Source organism: Sceloporus occidentalis, unplaced genomic scaffold (assembly GCF_023333645.1).
Source record: "Sceloporus occidentalis isolate IW3139 unplaced genomic scaffold, rSceOcc1.0.p SCAF_4, whole genome shotgun sequence".
Classification (NCBI taxonomy): Eukaryota; Metazoa; Chordata; class Lepidosauria; order Squamata; family Phrynosomatidae; genus Sceloporus; species Sceloporus occidentalis.
Window position 1 is genome coordinate 79,895,195 of NW_028316984.1, and position 23,161 is coordinate 79,918,355.

At 43.9% G+C, this 23,161-nt stretch overlaps 1 protein-coding gene across 1 annotated transcript; it reads left to right on the forward strand.

Moving 5' to 3' along the window:
* Positions 1-8,955: 8,955 nt before the first annotated feature.
* Positions 8,956-22,656, forward strand: DES (desmin). The gene is made up of 9 exons (XM_089520470.1): positions 8,956-9,648; positions 14,265-14,325; positions 15,220-15,315; positions 15,864-16,025; positions 16,164-16,289; positions 17,288-17,508; positions 18,062-18,105; positions 20,452-20,534; positions 21,342-22,656. Exons 1-9 carry the CDS (start codon positions 9,101-9,103, stop codon positions 21,381-21,383), a joined length of 1,383 nt encoding a protein of 460 aa, XP_089376596.1. The 5' UTR covers positions 8,956-9,100; the 3' UTR covers positions 21,384-22,656.
* The last annotated feature ends 505 nt before the right edge of the window (positions 22,657-23,161 follow it).

Sequence of the window (23,161 nt, forward strand, 5' to 3'; positions counted from 1 at the left end):
GCCTATGTTCTGGGGTATGTTACAAACTTATTAGGTCTTCCTCAGTGAGAGCAGCAGTTTCATATTCTGCAACACGCAACAACTAAGCAGGGAGCGGAAGATGTGGAAGGCCAGTGGCCCATAAATCTCAGTGGATGTCGATGAATACGACACTGCCATTGGTTCTTACCTAAAGTGGTCCCAAACAGTTCACAGTGGACCTATTGCAATCTTATTATCTGCCATAAGAATGAACTCATGCCAGTGGTGGAGGTGCTACTGTTGTAGCAGCAGTAGTTCCATTACCCATCAATACATTTTAGATGTATAAAACAAAAGTATAGTACTTGTTTGTTCAGGATTTCTCAAAAGTTACATGATCTTGAGATTATACTATTTCTTAGGAATATTGGTAACTTATTGGATCAGACCATAGATAATGTAGTCTAGCTTTTTTCCGAAGAATCTCCATAAACAGCAGACCCTTTTGTGGTCTCCAAGAAATTGGCCAGTTGATTATGATGATCTACCTTCTATTACTGTTCTTCCTCCTCTCTAGGAAAAGGGGCTGTAGAGTAAAGCATAGGATGGGATTTTATGTTTTCTAGGGCTCCCCCAGTACTGGAATGTGTTGTGATGTCAATCAGGAGAGAGGAGAATGAGCTGTAGGGAGATTGGAGTCAGAGGAGATATTAAAAGAGGTATGATTTATCACCCAGGTCAAAGAGGATCATCACCTAGAATGGAAGTAGGAGCCACTGCTGAACCCAAGGTCAAAGTTCAGCATATCAAACAGCTTTAATTACACCGTATGGGAGGCCTTTGATATCTAAACCTCAAGTCAAATCATGCATTTAGATCACTACAGCTACTGCATAGAAAATGCATATTTGTGTTATCAGCTGCATTTTCCATCTGGGGATGTTTGTTTGAAAGGGGAGGAGAGACAATCCCATGCCACAGTCTTATTTTGATTCTTTGTACATCTCACATGGATTTATTGGCATATTGTATTATGGTTTGGCTTTCCCTTTGCTGGACTGAACTGAGGTCACTAATAGTATCTGCTTTAGCTCCATGTAAAAAGAGCAAAATTCTGAAGCATCCAATGAAATTCACAAATGTTAAAGATCATACATCTCAAGATGATGGAAACATGACACATTTTGGGTTGCTGATACTCTTAAGACTTTCTTCAAGGGGCCACCTAATTCTGAACGTGGAACTCCAAAACCATTTACTGGGTCTCATTGCCCATTAAGTGGCTATGGGGCTTCTGTCTCACAAATTTCTGCATCTTGAGATCACACCCTCAACATTTCACAGATGAAAGGTGGGACCCTTTCAAGCAACATCAGAGTTTGTTCAAAATGACCAAAGTTGTTAATAAGGAAGGATATACAAGCAAGTAGAGACTGCAACATTTTGCTTTTGCCAGAATCTACTGGAAGGGCAAGATTCTGTCCCTTTCCTCTGCTTCCCCCAGCCCTTAGTTAACTGAGTGAAGACAACATTTGCACTTTGAAATCAGTTTGCACCAATGGAAATAAGCCTAGCATAGAGGGGGAAGTGAGAGGAGGAAAGAGGAAATAGAATATTTTTAAAGCAGCTGAAAAAGTGACATGATAGAGGATTAATCAAGACTGCCTCTGCCCAAGTGACAGTTGCCAGGCATATGAGACATATTTTTCCCCCTCTTGTAGAATTAGCTCCATATAGCCAATGAATCCCTAATATTATCGGAGGTATGCAAAGCTATACAACTCCAAGAGCTGTTGGTATCATCATGTGGAAGCCTAAAGCAGTGATGCTGATAGCTCAAGAAGAAACATTTAGTACTTACACTGGAGACAACACGTCTTTTGATAGTCATCAAGCAAAGCTTATGCATGCTCTTGATAGCTTTGGGTTCTAAATTTGCCACCAAAGAGAGCTTGTGTAGTATAATGGTTCAAAGGACTGTAATGTATTGGATGAGGGAAAACAAATTGAAGCTGAATCCAGACAAAACAGAGGTATCGGGCGATACAACCTCCAGTCCTGGAAGGGGTCACACTCCTCTCAAAGGACTGTGTTCACAATCTGGGGGTGCTCTTAGACCATCGCCTCACATGACAAATCAGGTGAATGCGACAGTCAGGAGTGCCTGTTATTAGCTTTGGCTGATATGCCAGCTGCGCTCTTTCCTGGAAATCAGGGACCTTGAGGCCATAGTACATGCACTGGTAACCTCACACTTTGATTTCTGTAATGCACTCTACATGGGGCTACCCTCGTGCTTAGTCCGGAAACTTCAATTAGTTCAGAACATGGCAGCCAGATTGTTCTCTGTTATATCCAGAAGAGACCATATAACACCGATCTTAAGATCACTGGCTGCCCATTAGTTTCTAGGCCCAGTACAAGATGTTGGTTATCATCTTTAAAGCCCTAAATGGCTTGGGTCCAACCTATCTTCAGGACCGTCTCCTTCCATATAATCCTCCCTGTACACTTAGATCCTCAGGGAGGAATTTGCTACAGCCTTATAAAATAAGGCTGTCCATGACTTCCCAAAGGACTTTCTCAGCTGTCGAATGCAGATTGTGCAATGGCCTGCCAGATGAGATCCGTCATATTACCACCCTAAACAGCTTTTAAAAAGCTATAAAGATGGATCTCTTCCGGCAGGCCTTTCCCGAATAGTTTCTCCGGCCGTCAGAAGAACTCTAAGAACTCCAACTGCACTTTAGTCACGGTCTATAGTTTGCTGTATAATTTTTTAAATTTTATTTTAATTTTATGTATGTTTCTTACATCGTTTAATTGTTGCTGACAACTGGGGGTCCCCACCAGCTGTCAGCAATACTTCAAATATTGGGGAAATTAGCTTTGTGAGAGGCTTGGGTAACCTTTGGACTAGGAAGCACCAGTATATACCAGTACTAACAGGGAGGACTCCCGATTCTTGGTGAATTAAGGAATCTTTGGCCCCATACAGACAGGCCAAAATAAAGCTGCTTTGGGTCACTTTGGAAGTATGCTGCTTAAATGATGCATGCGTCCTAAGAGTCCAGAAGCTGTGCTAAAGCTGTGCTCTAGTCCTTAGGACTGGATTGTGGCTTCCAGACTTTATTTAGAAAATAGAGTGCAAACACCCACAGACAGAGCATACACAGCTAAATGAAATGGAAATATAGAAAGGGGATATTAAGGCTTGTGATGGGGTTATATTTACCTGTCCAAAGAGAAAACTGTGGAAGGTTGAAGTGGTTCAGACTGGAAGGTCTGAGGGCAACACAGAACATAGTGCGGGTGTGTATGAGGGCTGGGATGTTTGCAAAGTGGCTATGTTCTGAGGACATATGTATACATTAAAAATTACCCAAGGTCAAGGGCTATCTAGCCAGGTTATAAAGACTGAATGACTTTTCCCAGTAATCGACAATGGGTTTGGTTTGTGTATTTTTTTTTAAACAAAAGCAGTGATTGGATTGGGGTAGCCCTGAGATGAGTGGATGGAGAAGTTTGTCTGGGATCACAACAGGGGATAGGTAGAGAGACTGGTTTATAGCTTTAGATGCAGAGAGCTCCTTTATCTCTGATTTCAAGAGGAAATACTGACTATTTGAGGGAAGAATGAAGCACATTAGATTTGATAGTTTTGTTTACTTGGATATACCTCTCCGAGGAGAAGACTGTGGAAAGCTGAAGTGGGGGAAGCAATTCCTTTTCCCCCTGGGGAAGTGATCCATTTTTCCTCCTGAAAGGTCAGAGATCTCTCAAAAACATGTTATCTCCAAATATGAGATATCAAACTATGAGGACCCCAAAATACAGCAGAGGGTATATAGAGGTACATAACACATTTTTTCTCAGCCTGAACTACCTCACAGCATGGTTGTGAGGATGAAAAGAGGAAAGGGAAAGCAATGTACAGCACCTCAAGGTCATTGGAGAAAGGTAGGCTATAAAGGCAATTAATCAAGTTTCCTATGTTTCTGCATACCAACATTTGTTTCTTGTTTTAATACACACACACCCAAAAAACCCCACCATTATTTTTTCCTGTGTACGCCATTTGGGGCAGGCAACCTGGTACCCTCTGGATGTTTTGGGCAAGAACTCTCATAATCCCCTGATAACTGGCCCTGTCAGCTGCGGTTGGTGGAGTTGTAGTTTATGGCTATATCTACACTGCAGAAATACTGGAGTTTGACACTGCCATTACTCTATCCTACAGAATCCTGGGATTTGTCATTTGGTGAGGCACCACAGCTCCCTGACAAACCAGGCTGAATACTTCACCAAACTACAAATTCCAGGGTTCCTGAGGCCATAACAGTTAAAGTAGTGTCAGTCTGCTTTATTTCTGCAGTGCAGATACACCCTAAATCATATGGAGGACACTCAAGACACAGGGTATGATCTACTCACTTTAAAACTATGTGAATTTAAATTCAAGAATGAGTTCATTACAAAATTTTATGCATACTGTGTGGATGCACTTGTTGGAATCCATCCTAAGAAATCAGACTTGTTTCCTCACAAATACAAAGATATAACCATGTTAGTCCATAGAATCTGTATATAGAAATATCTTGTAGCACCTTTGAGACTAACTGAAAGAAAGAAACTGGTAGCAATTCAGTTAGTCTCAAAGGTGCTACGAGATCTCTCGTACATACTTCCTCACAGGAGGAGATGAAGAGGGAAGCAGGACTATTCCAGCTGCCCTGCTGAAAGACTAAGGGGGCGTTCCTGCTTGCCTATAAAGCGGATCATGAAGAGAACTAAGATGTGTTGTTCCCACTGATGCCTGAATTAGTTCCTCAATGCCCCGGAATCGTTTCCACTGCGATTCGATTCAAAATTGAATTATATCGTATAATTCGAATTAGACGCCTGTAAACCGGTTTAAAAAATAGTAGGTTATAACGCGGGTTATTTTTGAAAGCAGGGTATGATTCGCGGTATCCGAATGGGAACGAAAGGGTGTCTGATGCGGGAACCTGGAGATGGGAGGAGCAGCGCTCAAGGGGCTGGCCTGGGGGTGTCACCCTCTTTGTTCTCTTTCTGCATCGCCAGCGCCATTTTCTTTCTTCCATTCGCATAGCCTTTCCCCCGGTGGATTGCAACCTCCCTTCTGCTCCTTATTCATAGACCGATGTGTGAGGAGAGACATTGAACACCATTTTAAACTATTTTTTTCTTTTTTCACCTCTGCCTGAGCAGCAGATGGGCTTTGCAGGACATGCCTGCTTGATCACCCTGCAGACAGCCCAGGGAGCAATGGGGGAGGCAAAGGGATTTTGGGGAAAGGAGGCTTCTTCCAGAGGAACTATGGGATGGGCTTTGCAGGACATCCCTGCTTGATGGCCCCCAGACTGCCCAGGGAGCAATGGGGGAGGCGAAGGGATTTTGGGGAAAGGAGGCTTCTTCCAGAGGAATTATGGGATGGGCTTTGCAGGACATCCCTGCTTGATCGCCCCCCCAGACAGCAATGGGGGAGGCAAAGCGATTTTGGGGAATGGAGACCTGGACGCCCAGAGATCTGAGGGGGGGGGGAATCGAGCCTTATCTTCTCTCTTCCCCAAAGATTCTCTCCTCAATAATGAAGCCCGACGCCTTCTCCTCCTTGATCCAATTTGTCAAGCCTCCTCCTAGTCTGGGGAGACACAACAGAAGAGCCTTGGAAGCAGCCAATTTTCATTGGCTGCCCCCTCCCCCCCAAAAAACCCCAAGACTTGTGACGTCTGAAGCCTAGGCGCTTGATTGACAGCTTGTGGACACAAATGGGAACGGGGAGCAAGTTAATCCGCTTTAAAATAAAACGATTTAAAATAAATGGGAACGAAAACAGGGTCTAAATGAATCGAGGTAATTTGCCCCTTTGGGTAAAGGAAATGATGGAAAAAATTGAATTATTCCCGGAACATAATCCGAATCAGAATCATGCCAACATAATCCATTTTATCTGCCAAGTGGGAACACCCCCTACATCATTTCTTCCCCTCCCTTCTCCATGCCTTTTCCCTTTGGTAGTTGTAAGCCTATGGGTAAAAGTTTTTCCACTCCTGGGGACTTTTCAGCTGAAGAGCAAGATTTTAAAAGAGTTTTAATAAACAGTTAACTAACTAACTAACTAACTAAATATTTTCCAAGAATTTTTTAAACATTAGATGGTTCAGTAAAAGGGCATTTCTTTGCACATTCTTTGTTTCGTGTCCTCTGAGCCCAATGCTACTGCTAACGGGATTCCCTTGTTTCTTTTAAAGAACATCGCAACTCCACAAAATGTAACAGACGTGACTTGTTTTGAGCATTCTCTATTTGCCTCTCCTCAGTCCAGTAATCCCTATCTACTTCTGAGTAGAGTGAGTACAGATGGTGCCAGATTGTGATGAGTGACCAAGGCATACCCTTCAGGGCACAGAAAACCCTGCAGTGTGCAACAGATGCTCCATGTTGTCAGCTCCTGAAAGACTGCTAATATTGTAATGCCTTTTTTACAACTTTAAAATTTTTCATACAGTTTGGGTGACTACATTTCACACAGAATATTGTTCAGCTGGGAAAGGTGCATCAAAGGACAAAAACTGGAGTGATCAAGAAGCTGGGGCATTGATGGTAGTTATTTACTTACAACAATTTTTAGGATGCCTCTAAGAGTGGAACCCTCCCAAGATTGTCCAAGATAAAAACAATACATTGTACTGTATGAGGTTATAGTGCTTGGGTTTTGTCTGACCTTGGCAGGCAAGCAGCATCAGCCCTGCTTAGTACTTGAATGGGAGACTACCAAGGAATACCAGGTGCTGTGGACTTTATTTTTGAGGAAGAAACTGACAAAACCACCTCTGAGTATCCCTTGCCTAAGAAAGCCCTATGAAATTCATGAGATTGCCATAAGTTGACAAGTGACTTGAGGGCACACACACAGAGACAAAGCAGTGGTTCCAAGCCTTGGTTTTCCAGATGTTGTTGAAGAACAACTCCCATAAATCCAAGCCACCACAATCATTCTTCAGGGATTCTTTCTGTTGGCTGGGGATTTTGGGAAATGTGCTCCAACAGATTCTGGGGAGCCAAGGCAGGAACCACTGGTGGAGAGACAATGAAGACAGATGACATTCTTCTCATAATACTAGAACCTGGGGTCATTGATTAATGGCACATTCAGAGCAGGCAAAGGGAAGTACTCCGGCACATAGCACACTGAACTATGGAATTTGCATGAACTGGAGAAGGTGTTGCCTAACAATTTATATGGCTTCAAAAGGGGATTAGATAAATTCATGGAGATTAAAGCTATCTAGGGCAACTAGATAGTTACTATGGCTATGCGATACCCTTAAGGAGAGAGGCAGCATGCTTTACGATATCAGCTGTTGGAGGATCAAAGAGGCTGTTGCCATCTCATCCTACATGTGGGCTTGCCATGGGGCCATCTGGCTGACCACCGTGAGAAAATAGGATCCTTGACTTTTGATTTCATCCAACAGTGCCCTTCTTATGCTGTTATGTCCTAGAAAGGGTTAACCTAGTTTTCACCACCCCTCCACCCTGGAGCTCTGAATAGCAGGCTGACAGGCTGGCTTAGCAGCAAGACTATTTAGGTTTAGTAGCTGCTACCTGGGGAATGTGAGGGGGAGGAGATTTAGGGAGCATAGCCTCTGATATCACTGGCTGGCTCCATTCTGGGCACAGGGATGATAAGCAGGGCTACTCACAGCAGGCTGAAACAATCTGGCTGGGAGATTGCCTATGCCTCAGCCCCAAAGTGGGATGGAGGGGGAGACCTAGAAGAACCCAGACCTGCCCCACCCTAGCCTAGTTTCCATTATTTTTCAAGATGATGTAGGTTTTGGTTGCTGAATCCAAGTTGAGGAGAGCGCTGTGCTCTTTGGGCCTTGTGTGAAATGAAAATAGCTTTGCGCTTTTGGCAGGTTTGCAAAAACAACCATCCCTTCTGGCTGGAAACAATTATTTCAGCTGTGGATAAAGGGCAGTAGAAGCCTCTTTTACATTGAAAGTACTGTACCCACCACCTCTAGGATTATTTACTTTCCTTATTTCACATCCCTCTCCATGCCTAGGGGAGATGTATTTGGACTGAACAGCCCACAGGATACACCATATTCTGTTGCTGTGTGCCTTCAAGTTTTTTCCAATTTATGATGATCCAAAGGCAAACCTATCATAGGGTTTTCTTGGCAAGGTTTGTTCAGAGAAGGTTTGTCTACCCCCTTCCTCTGAGGCTGAGAGAATGTGGCTTGTCTAAAATACCCACTGAGTTTCTATGGCTGAGCAGGGATTCAAACCCTGGTCTCCAGAGACGTAAATGGGACATAGTCCACAAGAAGACTGGTCTATTTCACTTGGATTGGATGTAGGGTTAAATAATGTTCAACTCCTCTGAGATATATTTCTTTGACCTCTGTAATAAATACTTCTAGCAATTTGGCTTTGCTCTAACCCACAACAACTTGCTTTCCATGCTCACATCTTGAGGAGGCATGTAAGAAAGATTTGAATAGTGACCTTTATTTTTAGTAACTATTATGCGATTTATATGTCCTAATATATACTTTCTTTCTTTCTTTTTCTTTTTCATTTCCTATCACATGGTCTTTGTGTAGCTGTTTACACACTGGAAAATATTTTCCATTACTGAGACTGTCCTGTTCCTTCACTGTTCCCTCCTATCCCCAATCCTTTCACTTTCCAAACCTGGCATTTTCCACATAACCACCTTGCTCCTCCTTCATGTTCTCGACCCATCACTGTTGAGGCCCAGGGCCACATTCTGGGCCCATCCATCCCTATCTTCTCTCTGCCAGCCTTGGCCCAATTGTTGCCAAGCGGAAGAGAACTGTTGCATCCCATGACTCACTTGCTGCTATCTGTCTGTCTGTCTCCCTACCCCATCCCCACAAGAGATTCCTCACTGAACTAACTGACAGAGGAATCCACAGCTGTTCCAATCTGGGAACAGGGGGAAGCAGGGAGGGGACTGTTCAATGATGTCAAGACTCAGGGATACAAATAGCGAGAGCTCAGATCTCTCTCCCGACTCCAACTTGCTCACTCAGAGCAGCAGCTGTTAACCTTTCTGCCTCTGTCCTATCCAGCCACCACCATGAGCCAGTCCTACTCCTCCAGCCAGAGGCTCTCCTCGTACCGCCGGACCTTTGGCGGGGCGGCTTCACCTTCCTTCCCAAGGGCCTCCTTTGGCACCAAGGGATCCTCTGCCAGCTCCGTCTCCTCTCGGGTCTACCAAGTGTCCCGCAGTGCTGCCCCATCCAGCCTTTCTAGCTTCCGAGCCAGCTACTCAGCTCCACTGCGCTCAGCCTACCAGGGGGCTGGGGAACTCCTTGACTTCTCCCTAGCCGATGCCATGAACCAGGAGTTCTTGCAGACACGAACCAACGAGAAGGTAGAGCTTCAGGAGCTCAATGACCGCTTCGCCAACTACATTGAGAAGGTACGTTTCCTGGAGCAGCAGAATGCGCTCATGGTGGCCGAAGTCAACCGGCTCAAAGGCAAGGAGCCCACACGAGTGGCCGAGATGTATGAAGAAGAGCTGCGGGAGCTGAGACGCCAGGTGGAACTGCTGACCAACCAGCGGGCACGTGTTGATGTGGAGAGGGACAATCTGCTGGATGACCTTCAGAAGCTGAAGCAGAGGTGAGATGGGGGGTAAGGGCCTCCTTGCTGCCACACACTTATTGTCAAACCTGGCTAAGCTCAGACTACTCAGAGCTTGCACTCCTGGACTTTTCTCCTGGTTCTGAACAGGTATTCTGTCCCTTATTCTGATTATTCTCCAGTAGAGTAAAAAAGAAAAGGCAGTAAAGGGTAGATTTGTTTCCCCTTCCATGCCACCTCCAAAAGCAATACTCAGGCTTATGTATCTCATGTCAGCTTTGCCATGGCCTAAGAGCATGCCTTGCCCATGCAGAGTATTTTTCATGCAGGTGCTGCACATCTTTCTCCGAGCTGGTCTGCTTCATTGCTGCCATCACCACCTCCATCCTGCCAGTCCCTGCCTGAGACCCCATGCCCCCGTTAGGTAACTCTTTTCCATCCTTTGATGGAGATAAGCTTCTTGTCTTTATCAGAGCTGATTTGAGAGCCCCAGCTGGACTTGATGCTTTAGAACTGTGCACATTCCAGACAACTTGGCAATTGTTCTCCTGAGGCACTGCAAGACATCTCCTCCATCTAGAGCATTTTGATAATTGATATTATTGGGCTGTAACTCTCTCACTATTGGCTATGCTGGCTAGGGCAGTAGCAGCCCAACAGAATTTGAATGGTCACATTTTTTCCAGCCCCAATGCAAAGGTCCCAGGACCCATGACAAGTTACTTATTCTTAGAACAGGGTGTGTCCCAGGATGGTGCTGCTTTCCCTGCTATACAAACCCCTTGCCTCACATCTTCTTTTCACTGTCTATATTTATAAAGTTTAAAAACTTAACATAGGCAGGACAGTTATCCTAACAGAGAGGTTCATTTTTTAAAAGGTGTATTCAGATTTTAACATAAGATTTTCAATGTGAGAGCAAAGAATAATGTTCTTTGAATCTTCATAGTATTTGGATTAGATTGTCCTAAATTTTAAACACACAGTGTACTGTTGAGACTTCACCATCTGCCTCCAATGCAAATATTTGCCTCCTTTTTTTTATTAAATTAACAAATTGTGTTTGTTAAACAACTCTGTTTGGAGCTGAACTTTATGGATAATTGACTATCCACATCATATGAGGGCCATATCAGAAATTGGGAGGAGGGTCTTTAAGCAATTTGACACTAATAGCTGCTTACTGGTTCTTATCAGATCACTTTTTGACCTTTCTTTTTGCTAAGTTAAACAGGTGGATGTTCTTACTCTTAAAATTGTCTCTTGCACTTGGGATTACTCTTAAGGCCTTTTCCTCTTTACAGTTTCTGTTTATATCCTTGCTCTTCTACTGGGTCCATGACATGGGCAGGACTGATTAGCCTAGGGTTTTCTTAAAAGTGACTATGATAATGGAGTACCTCATAAGGTTGGTACAGCCACAGCTAGATGAAATAATAAAATATTGTTACAATACTTTTATCCTATGGGATGGGCTGGACTGAGTCCAGGCCTGATATCACAAATGTTATCTATTTGTTAGATAACAGCAGACTCTTATTTTTAGGCTCTGCCATGAATAGTTAAGAATTATACTTGCAGAGGCATAGCTATGTGAATATGACCATCTCTTTGTTCATTACATTTATACTCCACTTTTCCTCCAATTAGATGAAAGAGATTAAAGTGTACAGAGATTATGTTCTACTTTCCCCCAATTTGTTCTCACAACAATCCTGTGAGGTAGAGTAAGCTGAAAGAGAGTATCTGGCTCAAGGCCACCCAATAGAAAGAACTCTCAAGTCCCAGTCCAAAATTCTAGCCACTCCACCACTGGCTCTCTTGTCGAAAATGTCTACCATTCACAAAAACATTATTTCCTGGTGCCATGATTTCTAACCCCCTCTCTGTGGAAAAGAATTATGGGGAACGAGCCTATTGGCTCTTCTTTCTCTCTAAATCAGAAAATTCTGCAAGACCCCCTTACTATCTAGGGCTGGCTTTGCAAACACTTTGGGGCGGCCCATAGTGGGACATGTAGCCCACCTTTCTCTGCACTTTGAGAGGGGTGTTTATCTCTTTAACATCAACACAGAACACAGGATTCCAGCAAATGCAGCTATGCCAGCAGAAATTCAGCCACTGTGAAAGCCAAATCGATTGTACTAGCGCCTGTCATAGACATTTTAAACAGAAGGGGAAGGTGGTAACCCTAATGACTACTCCTCAATTGAAGGGGTCAGAATAACTGATAGCAATACCAGAATGTCTGCAATACTCTTTTCTGTCCATATTAAAGATCAGAAAAAGCAGAGGAGGAAAATAAAGCTGACCACAAACCAGCAAGTTGGTTAAAAGGCATCAGCAAGCAAGTGAGGCACAGGCTCCTTTAGCTCTTAGGTTCTCCTGGCACTTTTCTGAGTTGCAATGGCTTCTAGGTGGTGCCTCCTGAATACATTACACTGTTATAGTGGTATTATTCCACTTTTACTGCTACAGCTGCCTCCTGTGGAATCCTGGGATTTGAAGTTTAAGCAAGGGCATTTGGAATTCTCAAGCAACCATAGCAGTAAAAGTGGAATAATAGCATTATAAAAGTGTAGTGTGGTACTGAGTGGGATTACAATGCATATTAGAAAATTAAACTCTTGAGGAGGGAGGATCAAGGTAGCCTCCTTCAGGAAGGATCTGGCCTAGTTTTCAATGCTGTGGCAATGGCCAGGATGAAGATTTCTGTGACAGACAAGGAACAACTGGATATAGCTGGAATGGTAATCCAGCAAGTCTGGGCCCCAATGACAGGAAGTTTTGGCATTTCCTTTTGAAAGGAAAGATGAAATCTTGTCAGAGGATCCCAGGGACCAAACAGACTACACTAGAATAGCCTTCTGGGTCCCAGAACATCTGTGAATCATTTCAGACCTTGGCTTTTCAAAGCCAAAAGCAAGCTGGGCATTTTGCTTGCAGACTTCAGCTCTGACAAATGCATAAATATGTTTGTGTGCATATATATGTATATACACACAAACCACAATTACTCTGGGGGGAATTGTTGTAAATCAGTTCCACTGAAAGTCTGATTGCATTGCAATCATAGAGGCAGTGTGTTCTTTTCCTTGCCATCATCTTGCAGTGTTTGACCACCAGACCAGAAAAAGAAAGAAAGAGGAGTATCTGCAGTATTAAACAAGAATCCTGTAGGGAAAGGTTACCATTTCAAGCCCTGGCACTGTAAACATTAAAGTTTGCAATTATGATAGCTTGCTGGCATCATGCATTGTGCACACTAGGGCTCAAAATCTCCATTTGCAGTTGCATAGTAAGGGATATATGAGGGCAGGTAGTGTAGAGTTCAGTAGTCAGGGAGAAAAGGCTTCTGACAGAGGATGGGTGGAGAGAGAGGATGACACATATAATCTGCAAAGAACTGGGTCCCAGATGTCTTTGTTTCCAGTGCACCACAGCTATAATGATCCTCACAGCTTGCCTTTTGTGGCAAAACCCTGTAGGTAAGTGCTATTCAAAGAGGTAATCTGTGGGCTGGAGGCCCACATGAGCCATTGGCTGCTAGTCCATGGAGACTTTCAAGGAAAACAGGAAATCATTGTTATCACTAGGTGCAAATAGGGTACCATACTATCCAACATTTCACAGATAAAAACTGTGGCATATGTGGCCATGTAACATCAAAGTGTGGTTAAGATGGCAAAAATTATGACTGAGAAAGAAAACAAGCTAGGAGAGTATGCAGCAGTTTGATTTTGCCTGAGCCCACTGCAAAGTGCAAGCCCCCCCTCCCCCCGCTAATTTGAGTGCAAACTACGTTTACACTTGGAACTTAGTTTATACTAAAGGTTTAAGCTGAGTGCAAAGGCAGATAGTAGGAGAAATAAACTGGGACACTTTAAAAGCAATTCGAAATGGGACAGTAAGTGAGTCATTGGAACTGTCAAATCAAGACAGTTGGGGATATGAGTGTTGGTCCCTAGCACATTGGGGGAAAATACCCTGCCAGCCCTTCTCCAAATAGCTTAAGAAGCACTGATGTAGGGGATGCCACAATGCCCGGAACACCACTCCATCCTGGTAGTCTAGCAGCTCAGTTGTATGCCATCTGTCACCGCCATGTCATACATACACTAATTCTAGATATCCCAGACTGGGTGTAGAGTACTTGGTGTTCCTCAGAATGTGGGGAACAGGACTCCCAGCCACTACTCTTACAAGCTGGCATCCTTCTCCCGTCCATTTCCTCCTCCTTCCCAGGCCTCTAGCTTTTGCACTTGATGTAGCAGCAAAATCTCTGCTACCCTAAAAGGGAAAGGGGGAGTGAGCATTATCTACCCATGAGCTCATGACTTTGTGCTTGAGACTTTGACTAAAACAGGCAATGAGAGGACATGTTCTTCTAGCTCTCCAGCCTGGCCCTCAGCCAGCTCTCTCTCCACCCCCTGGAATTCAGGAGAATTGCCCATTCCAGATGCAGATATTATCCTTGCTGCTTGAAGGGAATCTCAAAAGTTACAGATCTTAAGCTTGGGTGGAGTTAAAGACCTTGTTGCCCCTTGGAGTGCTGTGGTGGGCAGGAAAACAAAAGACCTGCCATGAGTGTTAGCTGGTTAGTCTAGCTTCCTGTCTGACACCTTCCTTCCAATCTTTCTGCTTCACTTTCACAGGCTGCAGGAAGAGATTCATCTCAAGGAGGAAGCAGAGAACAACCTAGCTGCTTTCAGAGCTGTAAGTTCAGACCTTTCCTGTAGTACTGCATATAATGGTAAGGGGAAGTGCTCATTTAAAAAAATCAACACTGTCCAAAGCCACTGCCTCCTATTTCTGAATGATAGAAGCTTCTTTTTTTGGCTCTGACTGCATTCTTGAAAGCCAAAAAAAGAGAGAGTTCTCCTTTACGTAGCACTCATGAAGGTATATTGTTTCTCTCCCCATCTGTCTATTGCCATTTTCCAGTCTCTTTCCAAAATTAGTTGCTCGCCTGGAATTAAAGCAGTGCCCCCTGCTGTTTTAACACACACAACCATGCACTCACAAATCCACACAAAAACACACGCACACACGCACACAAATAAATGAGGCCTGTATTTTTGTATGACATGTGGTTGGTCCCCTGTGTTTTATCTAGGCAAATATTTTTCCATTCCTTTCAGAGTGCCAAAAGCCAAGTGTTTGCTGAAGTATTCCCCCAGGAGTACATGCAAATCCATTCAGTGCCTCACCACCACTTTTTACTGATCGGCTGTGGCTTACTTGAAATTACATGGAGTTTACTGAAGGGAGGCAGAGTGCTAGAGCAGCTGTCTCACCACAGTCATGAATGCCAGCTTCTGGGTTAATAAATGGCTGTCTGGACTTCTGCCCAAGGATCATGTGAACTGGGCTGGAGTGGTGGGTCTTCCCACTCATTTCCTGGGCAACCTCCTACATGGTTTGGAGTATTGGCCAGAGTCCCTGATTGTGTAGGCTGGAGAGCAGAGGGCAGCGGCCACAGCTTCATGGGCTATTCAGAGGCATGTCCTTAAAGAGTAGTTTAATTCCTCTTTTTCCTGCAACAAAAGATAAGCCGTTGGACATATCTATTTCCACTTAAGTCTTCTCTACTCTTTTCTGCCACCAAAGGATGTTGATGCAGCCACTCTGGCCCGAATTGATCTTGAGAGGCGTATTGAATCACTGCAAGAAGAAATTGCCTTCCTCAAAAAGGTGCATGAAGAGGTAAGTGTGGACTTTTGACTGCTCTTGTGGCTCAGTACATCTGAAGGCGGGGCTGCTAGAAAAGAGAGCCTGGCAAATGGGAAGGGGTGGGGACATTTAGGGGTGGTGGGATTCAACAGAAATGATTCCTGGGATTTCCTTGCAACAAGGGAACATTTTTGAGCTGAAGGACTGAATTTGTTTTGAAGAAGCTCTTGGGAACTGCATTCCGGTGGTGGCCAGGTCATGGGATCAAAGATACCAGTATATTTCAGCATACTCACTACCAGACACTAAGCCTTGGGAGAGTCATTGCAACATTTTAGAATGGGGAAAAACCCCACATAAACCAGAAAACCATAATATAATGATGCTTTCTGGAGAAGTCCAGAGGGCCACATTTGGCTCAACAGATTTACATTACCCACCTTTGCCCTATAAAAAGGAAAGAGATGGGAAAAATGGAGTATGGTGGTAGTAGAGAAGACGGTGGAACATGGAATAAAAGAAGGCTTTCAGTAGTCTCCTAGTACACTGGTTCTGATCTTGTCTTGTCTTTGGTTCTCCAGGAAATCAGAGAACTGCAATCACAGATGCAAGAACAGCAAATCCAAGTGGAGATGGATGTTTCAAAGCCAGACTTAACAGCAGCATTGCGTGATATACGTGCTCAGTATGAGTCAATTGCTGCAAAGAACATTTCTGAGGCTGAGGAATGGTATAAGTCCAAGGTATGGGTCAAAAGGAGGACTTAGATTGGCTGTGGGGCTGGGGAACCTTTGTGGTGGCCATCTCCCATGTGAATTTGAACATATGTCTCACCTGTTCCTCCCCTCCTTTTTTTTTTTTTTTTTTTTTTTTGCATAAAGGTGTCTGACCTGACGCAGGCAGCAAATAAGAACAATGATGCTCTACGCCAAGCCAAGCAGGAGATGATGGAATACCGGCACCAGATCCAGTCATACACCTGTGAGATTGATGCACTCAAGGGCACGGTGAGGTGCAATGCCAAGTTGGTGTTTGGAAACAGGTTTAAGAATCCAGCAATTTTACATTGAGGAGTGTTTTAGACCCCAAAATATTCAACCCAAATGATAACTTGCTGTTCAATCCAGGTGCAATGTAGGAAGCTATGCAAGATACAAGAAAGATACTGTTAGGAATCTGTTTTTACATGGATGGTGGAATACAGCTGCATTTATGCCTTGCTGTCTGGTAAAGTTGCTCCTTCCAGTTTCTATAGGTCACAGAATGCATACTTTTCTATGATTCATGGATGAGGCTCCAGGTTCAGTCTTAGCATCTCCAGTGAAAAGGATCACAGATATCAGGAGACTTTGCAATCTGTCCCAGCCACAATAGATAAAACTGGCCTAGATGGACTAATGCAGTCTTTTCCAGCCTTGTGTTTTTCTGATGTTTCAGCTTGCAAGCTCCCATGTTCAATAGGCTGAAGGGAGTTGTAGGCCCAAACATCTGGAGGATACCATGTTGAGGAAGGCTGGTTTGAAAGCCTCAGTCAGTATAAGGTAGCTCATTTCATTCCCTGTATCCAACATGCAGGAGGAAGAAATGTGCCTGCCTTTCATAGGCTACAAAATTGTTCCTTTCTGGTGCTTCAGTGATAGCTGTGCACTCTTGAACGCCACTCTCAGTACCCCTGCCTCCTTCTTCCTCATGTCTCAGGTTTAGTACTTTCATTTTCTTGCTCATCCAAAATGGCTGCTGCTTTACTGCCTCCACTGTACAGTACTGTCACAATTTTCAACTGAAAATAGAGGACAAGGAAACTTGTGGGACACTGGTATGTGTCTTCTATACCAGAACATGGAAAGGTTTTTTGGGGGGATTACAACCTTTTGAATTAGTTGAATTGCATTTTTGAATTGATTTTTAGGGAGAACTAGTCCAAAAATAACTTTCCCAAGCTCTCTTCAGTACACATACAAACACACAGAAGAGTTGAAGGGATGATTTCTCCTGTTGCTTCCAGAATGACTCCCTGATGAGGCAGATGCGAGAGATGGAGGAACGCTTTGCTGGAGAGGCTAGCAATTATCAGGACACAATCCAAAGGCTTGAAGAGGAGATCCGACACTTGAAGGATGAGATGGCACGGCACCTGCGCGAGTATCAGGACCTGCTCAATGTCAAGATGGCTCTTGATGTTGAGATTGCTACCTACCGCAAGCTGCTAGAGGGTGAAGAGAGCAGGTGAGTGTTGTGCGCCTGTGAAAGTTTTATAAAGTCCTGGCATATTCTTTGGACAATTGGATAGATGAATCCTATAGCAAGTGTACTTTGCTATAGGGGAACTGTAGGCAGCAAATCTTGAGAACTAGACATAAGTTCTTAGTATGGAGCAAAGGCCCAGCATAATTCTTGAGTTTGGTAATAGCGAGTGAGTAGCCAGAAGGTGTTTTCCTTATCTTTAGTGACAGCTGATGAGTCTGAGTTCCCACCTTGAGAAGTTGTCCAGTTAGTCTCTCAGGGCCACATTATACCTTTGTTCTTCTTGTGTTGAACATTTTGGCCTTCAGAGGTCCATGTTTTACAATGCTACTGAATGAGAAGAGAATGCACAGTTACTGAAATAATAACAAGATAGAAAAAAACATTTCCATAAGCAAGCAAAAGGAGTGCAGTCTGTTCAGCTTTACAAAAGGAAAGACAAGGAGAGGCTTTTGGGTGGTTGTGCCAGTGCTGAATATAGGAAGGGTGGCACCAGCATGTGCACTGACTCTCTTCACCTTTCTTTTTCATGCAGAATTTCTCTGCCCATTCAAACCTTTTCTGCCATCAACTTCCGAGGTAAGTAGCTTGGACTCTGGCTTGTACAAGTAGGAGTTGGGTAAGACCCAGGGATCTGTGTGTATCCCTGCCAGTTACTATTTACATTTAAAACACGTGCAGTAGTACTAGTGGGGAATCACACATAAACATTACTTTTGTTGTTGTTGTGTGCCTTCAGGTCCTTTCAGACTTATGGTAACCCTAAGGTGAACCTATCACAGGGTTTTCTTGACAAAATGTGTTCAGGGGGGATTTGACTTTGCTTTCTTCTGAAGCTGAGAGAGTGTGATTTGCCAAGGCCATCCAGTGGGCTTCTATGGTTGAGGGGCGGATTTGAAACCCAGTCTCCCAGAGTCCTAGTCCAACATTCAAACCATCAAGCCATGTTGGCTCTCAATTTGGTCACATCAGATGGGGGCAGGATGACTTATTTCATACAAGCAATACTTTTCCCCTCTTCTTGCTTGCCATTACCATAAGCTGCTTTTTGGAAGGGGGAAAAAGTCTGATGAGAGCCATTTGGACAAAGAAGTGAGGGGTGTTTTCCACTTCAGTCATTGTCTCCCACAAGCCTCTTTCTCCTCTTGCCGTTCCAAAAATATATTTGCATTTTTGCAAGGGATAAAGAGATGCCTAAAACTGCTTAAGTAGGAAACAGATTGGTGATTCAAATGCACTGGGGGCGGGGGGAGTGGGGCAGGCAGAGGAAAGATTGATTTTCTTTCCTCTACTCTCCATATCTCTGTTCCAAAACTGCTTCTCCAAAACTGCTTCTCTCTACAACAGGGCAGTAGAGGTAATGCTTTATAAGTAGCAGCATCTCGTTGTTACCTCCTCCCCCCATTTTCCCCCCAAGGATGGAAGTAATAGGAGTGTAGGATTGCCTCCTTCAGAAGTAACACAATGAGTGGGAACAACATTGTATGTGTGTGAGTGTGTCTGTAACATTATTCATGTTAGTTACTTTTTTATTTTTAATGGCATTTTTAGAGTCATGTGTGTTGAATTTTTCAAATTTGATTCCATTCTATTGATCCTAGGTTTTTTCATTTTAAGGGACAGAAAAGTGATGACCAATGTAATGAGTAACACAATGGTTTATATTTTTTAATGGAATGTAGTGTTTACAGTAATGAATTATTTATTGGGGCTTTGCAATATGTTATATAACAAATTGTTTTTAAAAACTCACTTTACACTCTGCAGCTGGCTCTTCTTGCTTTGTTACATGCATTTGTACACAGTATGTAGTTCTATCTGAAGATATTCAACCATCTCCTGAAATGAGCAGAGTCTGCTTTTCCTCAGTCTGCTTTTCTCATGTTTGACATCACAAGTTAACAAATCCCCTGTGAAATGTGGTGATAAAAAACCCCAACAAAACTAAAATCCAAGATCACCATTGCATTTCAAAGAGAATATCAAAACAACAGTAAATTATCATGTATAGAAACTGTATTACAAAGGTTAAGATACTGAAACATTTCCCAAATTGCATCACTGATGCTTCATTCCTTATACCAGAAATTTGATAACAAGAGTATACAGCATACAGTAATACAATTTCGTGTTCAGAGTGAGATTTAGAATCTTCATGCAAATCAGTTTTCTTTTTGGGTGACCTTCTGTCGACAATACGTTATCCAAACAATTTGTTTGGCAAAAGTTCAAACACAGATCATTATAGATCTTGTAATTCCAACACTGACTTCAAGCTTTGTTTTGGCTGCTGCAGAAGCATCTAACTGAGCAAACAGCTGGGTCTGGGGATGCTTTGCTTTGACACAAATGGCTTCTACAAGACGTGATGTATTGATTCGGGAGGGCAGATCCATTTACATATTGTGAGCATGGCACCTGTTTCTCCCCAGTTTTTGTAGGCTCCTTTCTATGGGAAAGTGTTAAAGAAATGAGGAGAGTGGTCTGAAAATGTACTATAAAAGCACATGCAGTTATGTGTGGGGGTGAGAAGTACCAGGAGTCTGCTGAACTTGTGTTACTCTGTATTTGTATGAGTGTATGTGTGTGTCTTCAAAGTGAGGAAAGAGTGTCCACATCAATATCTTCTGTATGAGCACACATGTAAGAACACAAAAGGCTAAGCCAGCCATGTTGGGTCTCTAAGGGGAAAGTTAATTTTAACAAAATCTGCAGCATACCAATACATCTTATTTTAAAAACCCCAACCAACCAATATATAATGAATTTATGAGCAAGCTCTCAGCTTTCCAAGAACTCTTCATCAGGCTAGCTATAACACAAACCTTGGTTTTGCTGATTATGATCCCTTCCCATTACGGTCCCTTCCTTCCCCCTGCTCCAAGCCCTACAGTTACCCAGTTGATGCCTCTTTCTGCCCTACAGAAACCAGTCCAGAGCAGCGAAGCTCTGAGGTCCACACTAAGAAGACCGTTACTATCAAAACCATTGAGACACGTGATGGGGAGGTGAGTGGGCATGGCTGAAGGTATGAGAGAGCTTTGGTTTGGTGGTCAGTGGGTAAATATGTGAAAGGACCATTGAAGTGGCCTTGAACTATGGATCCAGTTTTTGTCCTCTGGAAGAGGGAACAGCTGACTCTTTTGATGTGTCTCAACCTATTGATGTTGTAATATAGAGAGACATGAGATTAGCTTTCACTGTCTCCTGCAGCTGTGAAACAGGATGGGAGAATCTGTTAGTGTCCTGAATATGAAGAAAATGTGAATTTTGGATGAATTCTTAAAACACAGGGTGAAATGAGATTATTTCCAATCTGCACTGGCCATATTCAAAAGATACAGTTGTTCACAGTGTGGAGAGGGCCATGGTATACTTACCTGCCATATATTTATTACAGGTGAGAAGCCTCTCAGAAGAAAACAGGTTGCAACCCTAACTCAGCACTAACATGGCTGAATAAATGGGGATTAAAACCTAGCCTTTTAAGAATTAAAGTCAAAGAGCCTGAGCCTTCACAATGGCTGAATCTGTCAGTCCTGGTTTCTTTCTCACTCTAATGTGCTAAACATCAGTACCATCCCATCCCAAATATTTGCAAATTTCATTAAGTACTTACCAAAAAACTGAAGCGATATTTTAGTGCATCCCTGACTGTGTATGATTAGTTTTGCACTATTGGAAGGTGGGTGGGAACAGGGAATGCAAGACACAGCTGGGAGTAGGCACAAGGCCCAGCTACTTTACAAGCAGGCACAGGGTATCTGAGGTGGCCAGGATTTGTCTTAATCCTTTCTCTCCCTCTCATTTTACAGGTGGTTAGTGAAGCCCTGCAGCAGCAACATGAGATGCTGTAGATCCTGTCACCCACAGAGAGGCAACGGGCCCATCTAAACCCTCTCCCTCCCACACACAAAGACCTGGGATCATGGGCTCCCACACACTCTCCTTCACACCCACTACTCTGTGACAACACCTTGGGAGAGCCTCACACACAGCCACATGTGTGAGGCACTCCCTGCTCCCAGTTTTCCCAAGCCTCTCTCCTTCTGCTCCCCTTCTGCTCTTCCTATCCTGGAAGCTAGGGAAGGGAAGAGGACTAAAAGAGAGGCACTGCTGTGCGTGTATGTGTATGTGTGCATGCGTGCATGTGTTGGTTTGAGGGGAGGGAGATGCTTCCTGCTACTGTAGGAACTGAAGCTCTGACCACTGCCTGCAGACAGAACTCTCCCCCTGCTTCTCCATGAATGTATTTCTGCATGTACTGACCCACATAAAAGTGCCTTGATACTTGTGTGTAGCTCCCAACCTGAGCACTCCCAACCTGAACACAAGTGCACACCTCCTGATCCCTCATGGCCTTCCCACTGCAGCATTAATGGGATTAGTCTGCAGGCCATAGAGGGATAGAGGAAAGAAGGAGGAAAAGTGGATTTTGCCCAGAAAATGAGGAGATGCCAATTGCCTAGCCTTGCCTCGGGGACCAAAGGCATGGAAGATCCCTGCCTACCTGGCCTCCTCATGTTGGAGCAGGACTCCTTCTATGGGGATGGGGTGGAATGGGGCTGTATCTGTAGCTTCAAGGAATGTCTGTCCCTCCAGCTCAAAAGGTAGCTTGGCTTGCTATCCTAGACAAAGATTTGGACTTCCACCTTAGTTGGAAGTTCCATCCAATGCATGGGGCAGAGGTTGGGAGGGTCAGAACCCCACAGGAGAATTGACTAGGGTAGAAGGCTTGGACTCTTAACAGGTTAATTACTCTCCTCCTGCTGCAGAGAAAAGCTCCTAGTCTGAAATAGGAACTTTTAGGTTCACTAAGGACGGGAGGAGGACACCAAGGGACAGATGCATGCACTAGTAGAGGCTTCCCTGCCTTGAGTATCATCCCTATCCCAAATCTGTCCCATAGGGACAGCTGAAATGGCTTTTTACACGTCTTGTGGGAGGTGAACAAGAGAAGAGAAGGAACTGGCAGGTGATGGATATGGGGGAGAGAAAGGGAGTGAGAAAGAGTTTGTGGGTGCGAATGAAAGAGGAGAGAGGAGATGGAGAGAGGCTGTATGCCCCCAACCTTCCTACCCCAGCACATACTTGTTCTGCCAAGTGATTAATAAACCATGGAGCACAAAACTTGTTTTCTTCCCTTTCTTTCCCCCGCCCCCTCTTCTTGGCTGGGCAAGAACAGTGTAGAAGATGATTTAACAACAATGGTAAAAACCTGGATTTGCCAGTATCTAACCCAAAGATGGCTGTTATGCCTTCAGTATATGCTTAGATATAGGCTGGAGAATACCTGGCTTGACAGCCATTGATGCCAAAATGATTTAGACTAATGCTTCCTAAGCCATTGGTGTAGGGGAGCATAAGAGATTTTTCTTCAGCTTCCCAGGAAGAGGCCAGCACCATTTTTATTCCAACTGGCTGCAATCCTTTCATTCTTACATTGAATTTTTCCTGTGGACCAACAGGCTATATAGTTCATGGACTACCACTTGTGAGTAAAACTGATGTTGACCACAGGTCTTAATGGGCCACAAGTATAACTTGAGTCAAAAGTGTGATACAGTGGCGAACGAAGCCCATGCAAGCATACACTACATCAGTGGAAGTATAGTATATAATATCATTCCATTCT

What these genes read in the sequence shown, in the direction of transcription:
- DES (XM_089520470.1), top strand. Translation starts at nt 9,101, where the DNA reads ATGAGCCAGTCCTACTCCTCCAGCCAGAGGCTCTCCTCGTACCGCCGG. An exon ending in TCAAAAAGGTGCATGAAGAG is followed by an intron (nt 15,316 to 15,863) that starts GTAAGTGTGGAC and finishes TTGGTTCTCCAG; the next exon opens with GAAATCAGAGAACTGCAATC. An exon ending in AGGAATGGTATAAGTCCAAG is followed by an intron (nt 16,026 to 16,163) that starts GTATGGGTCAAA and finishes TTTTGCATAAAG; the next exon opens with GTGTCTGACCTGACGCAGGC.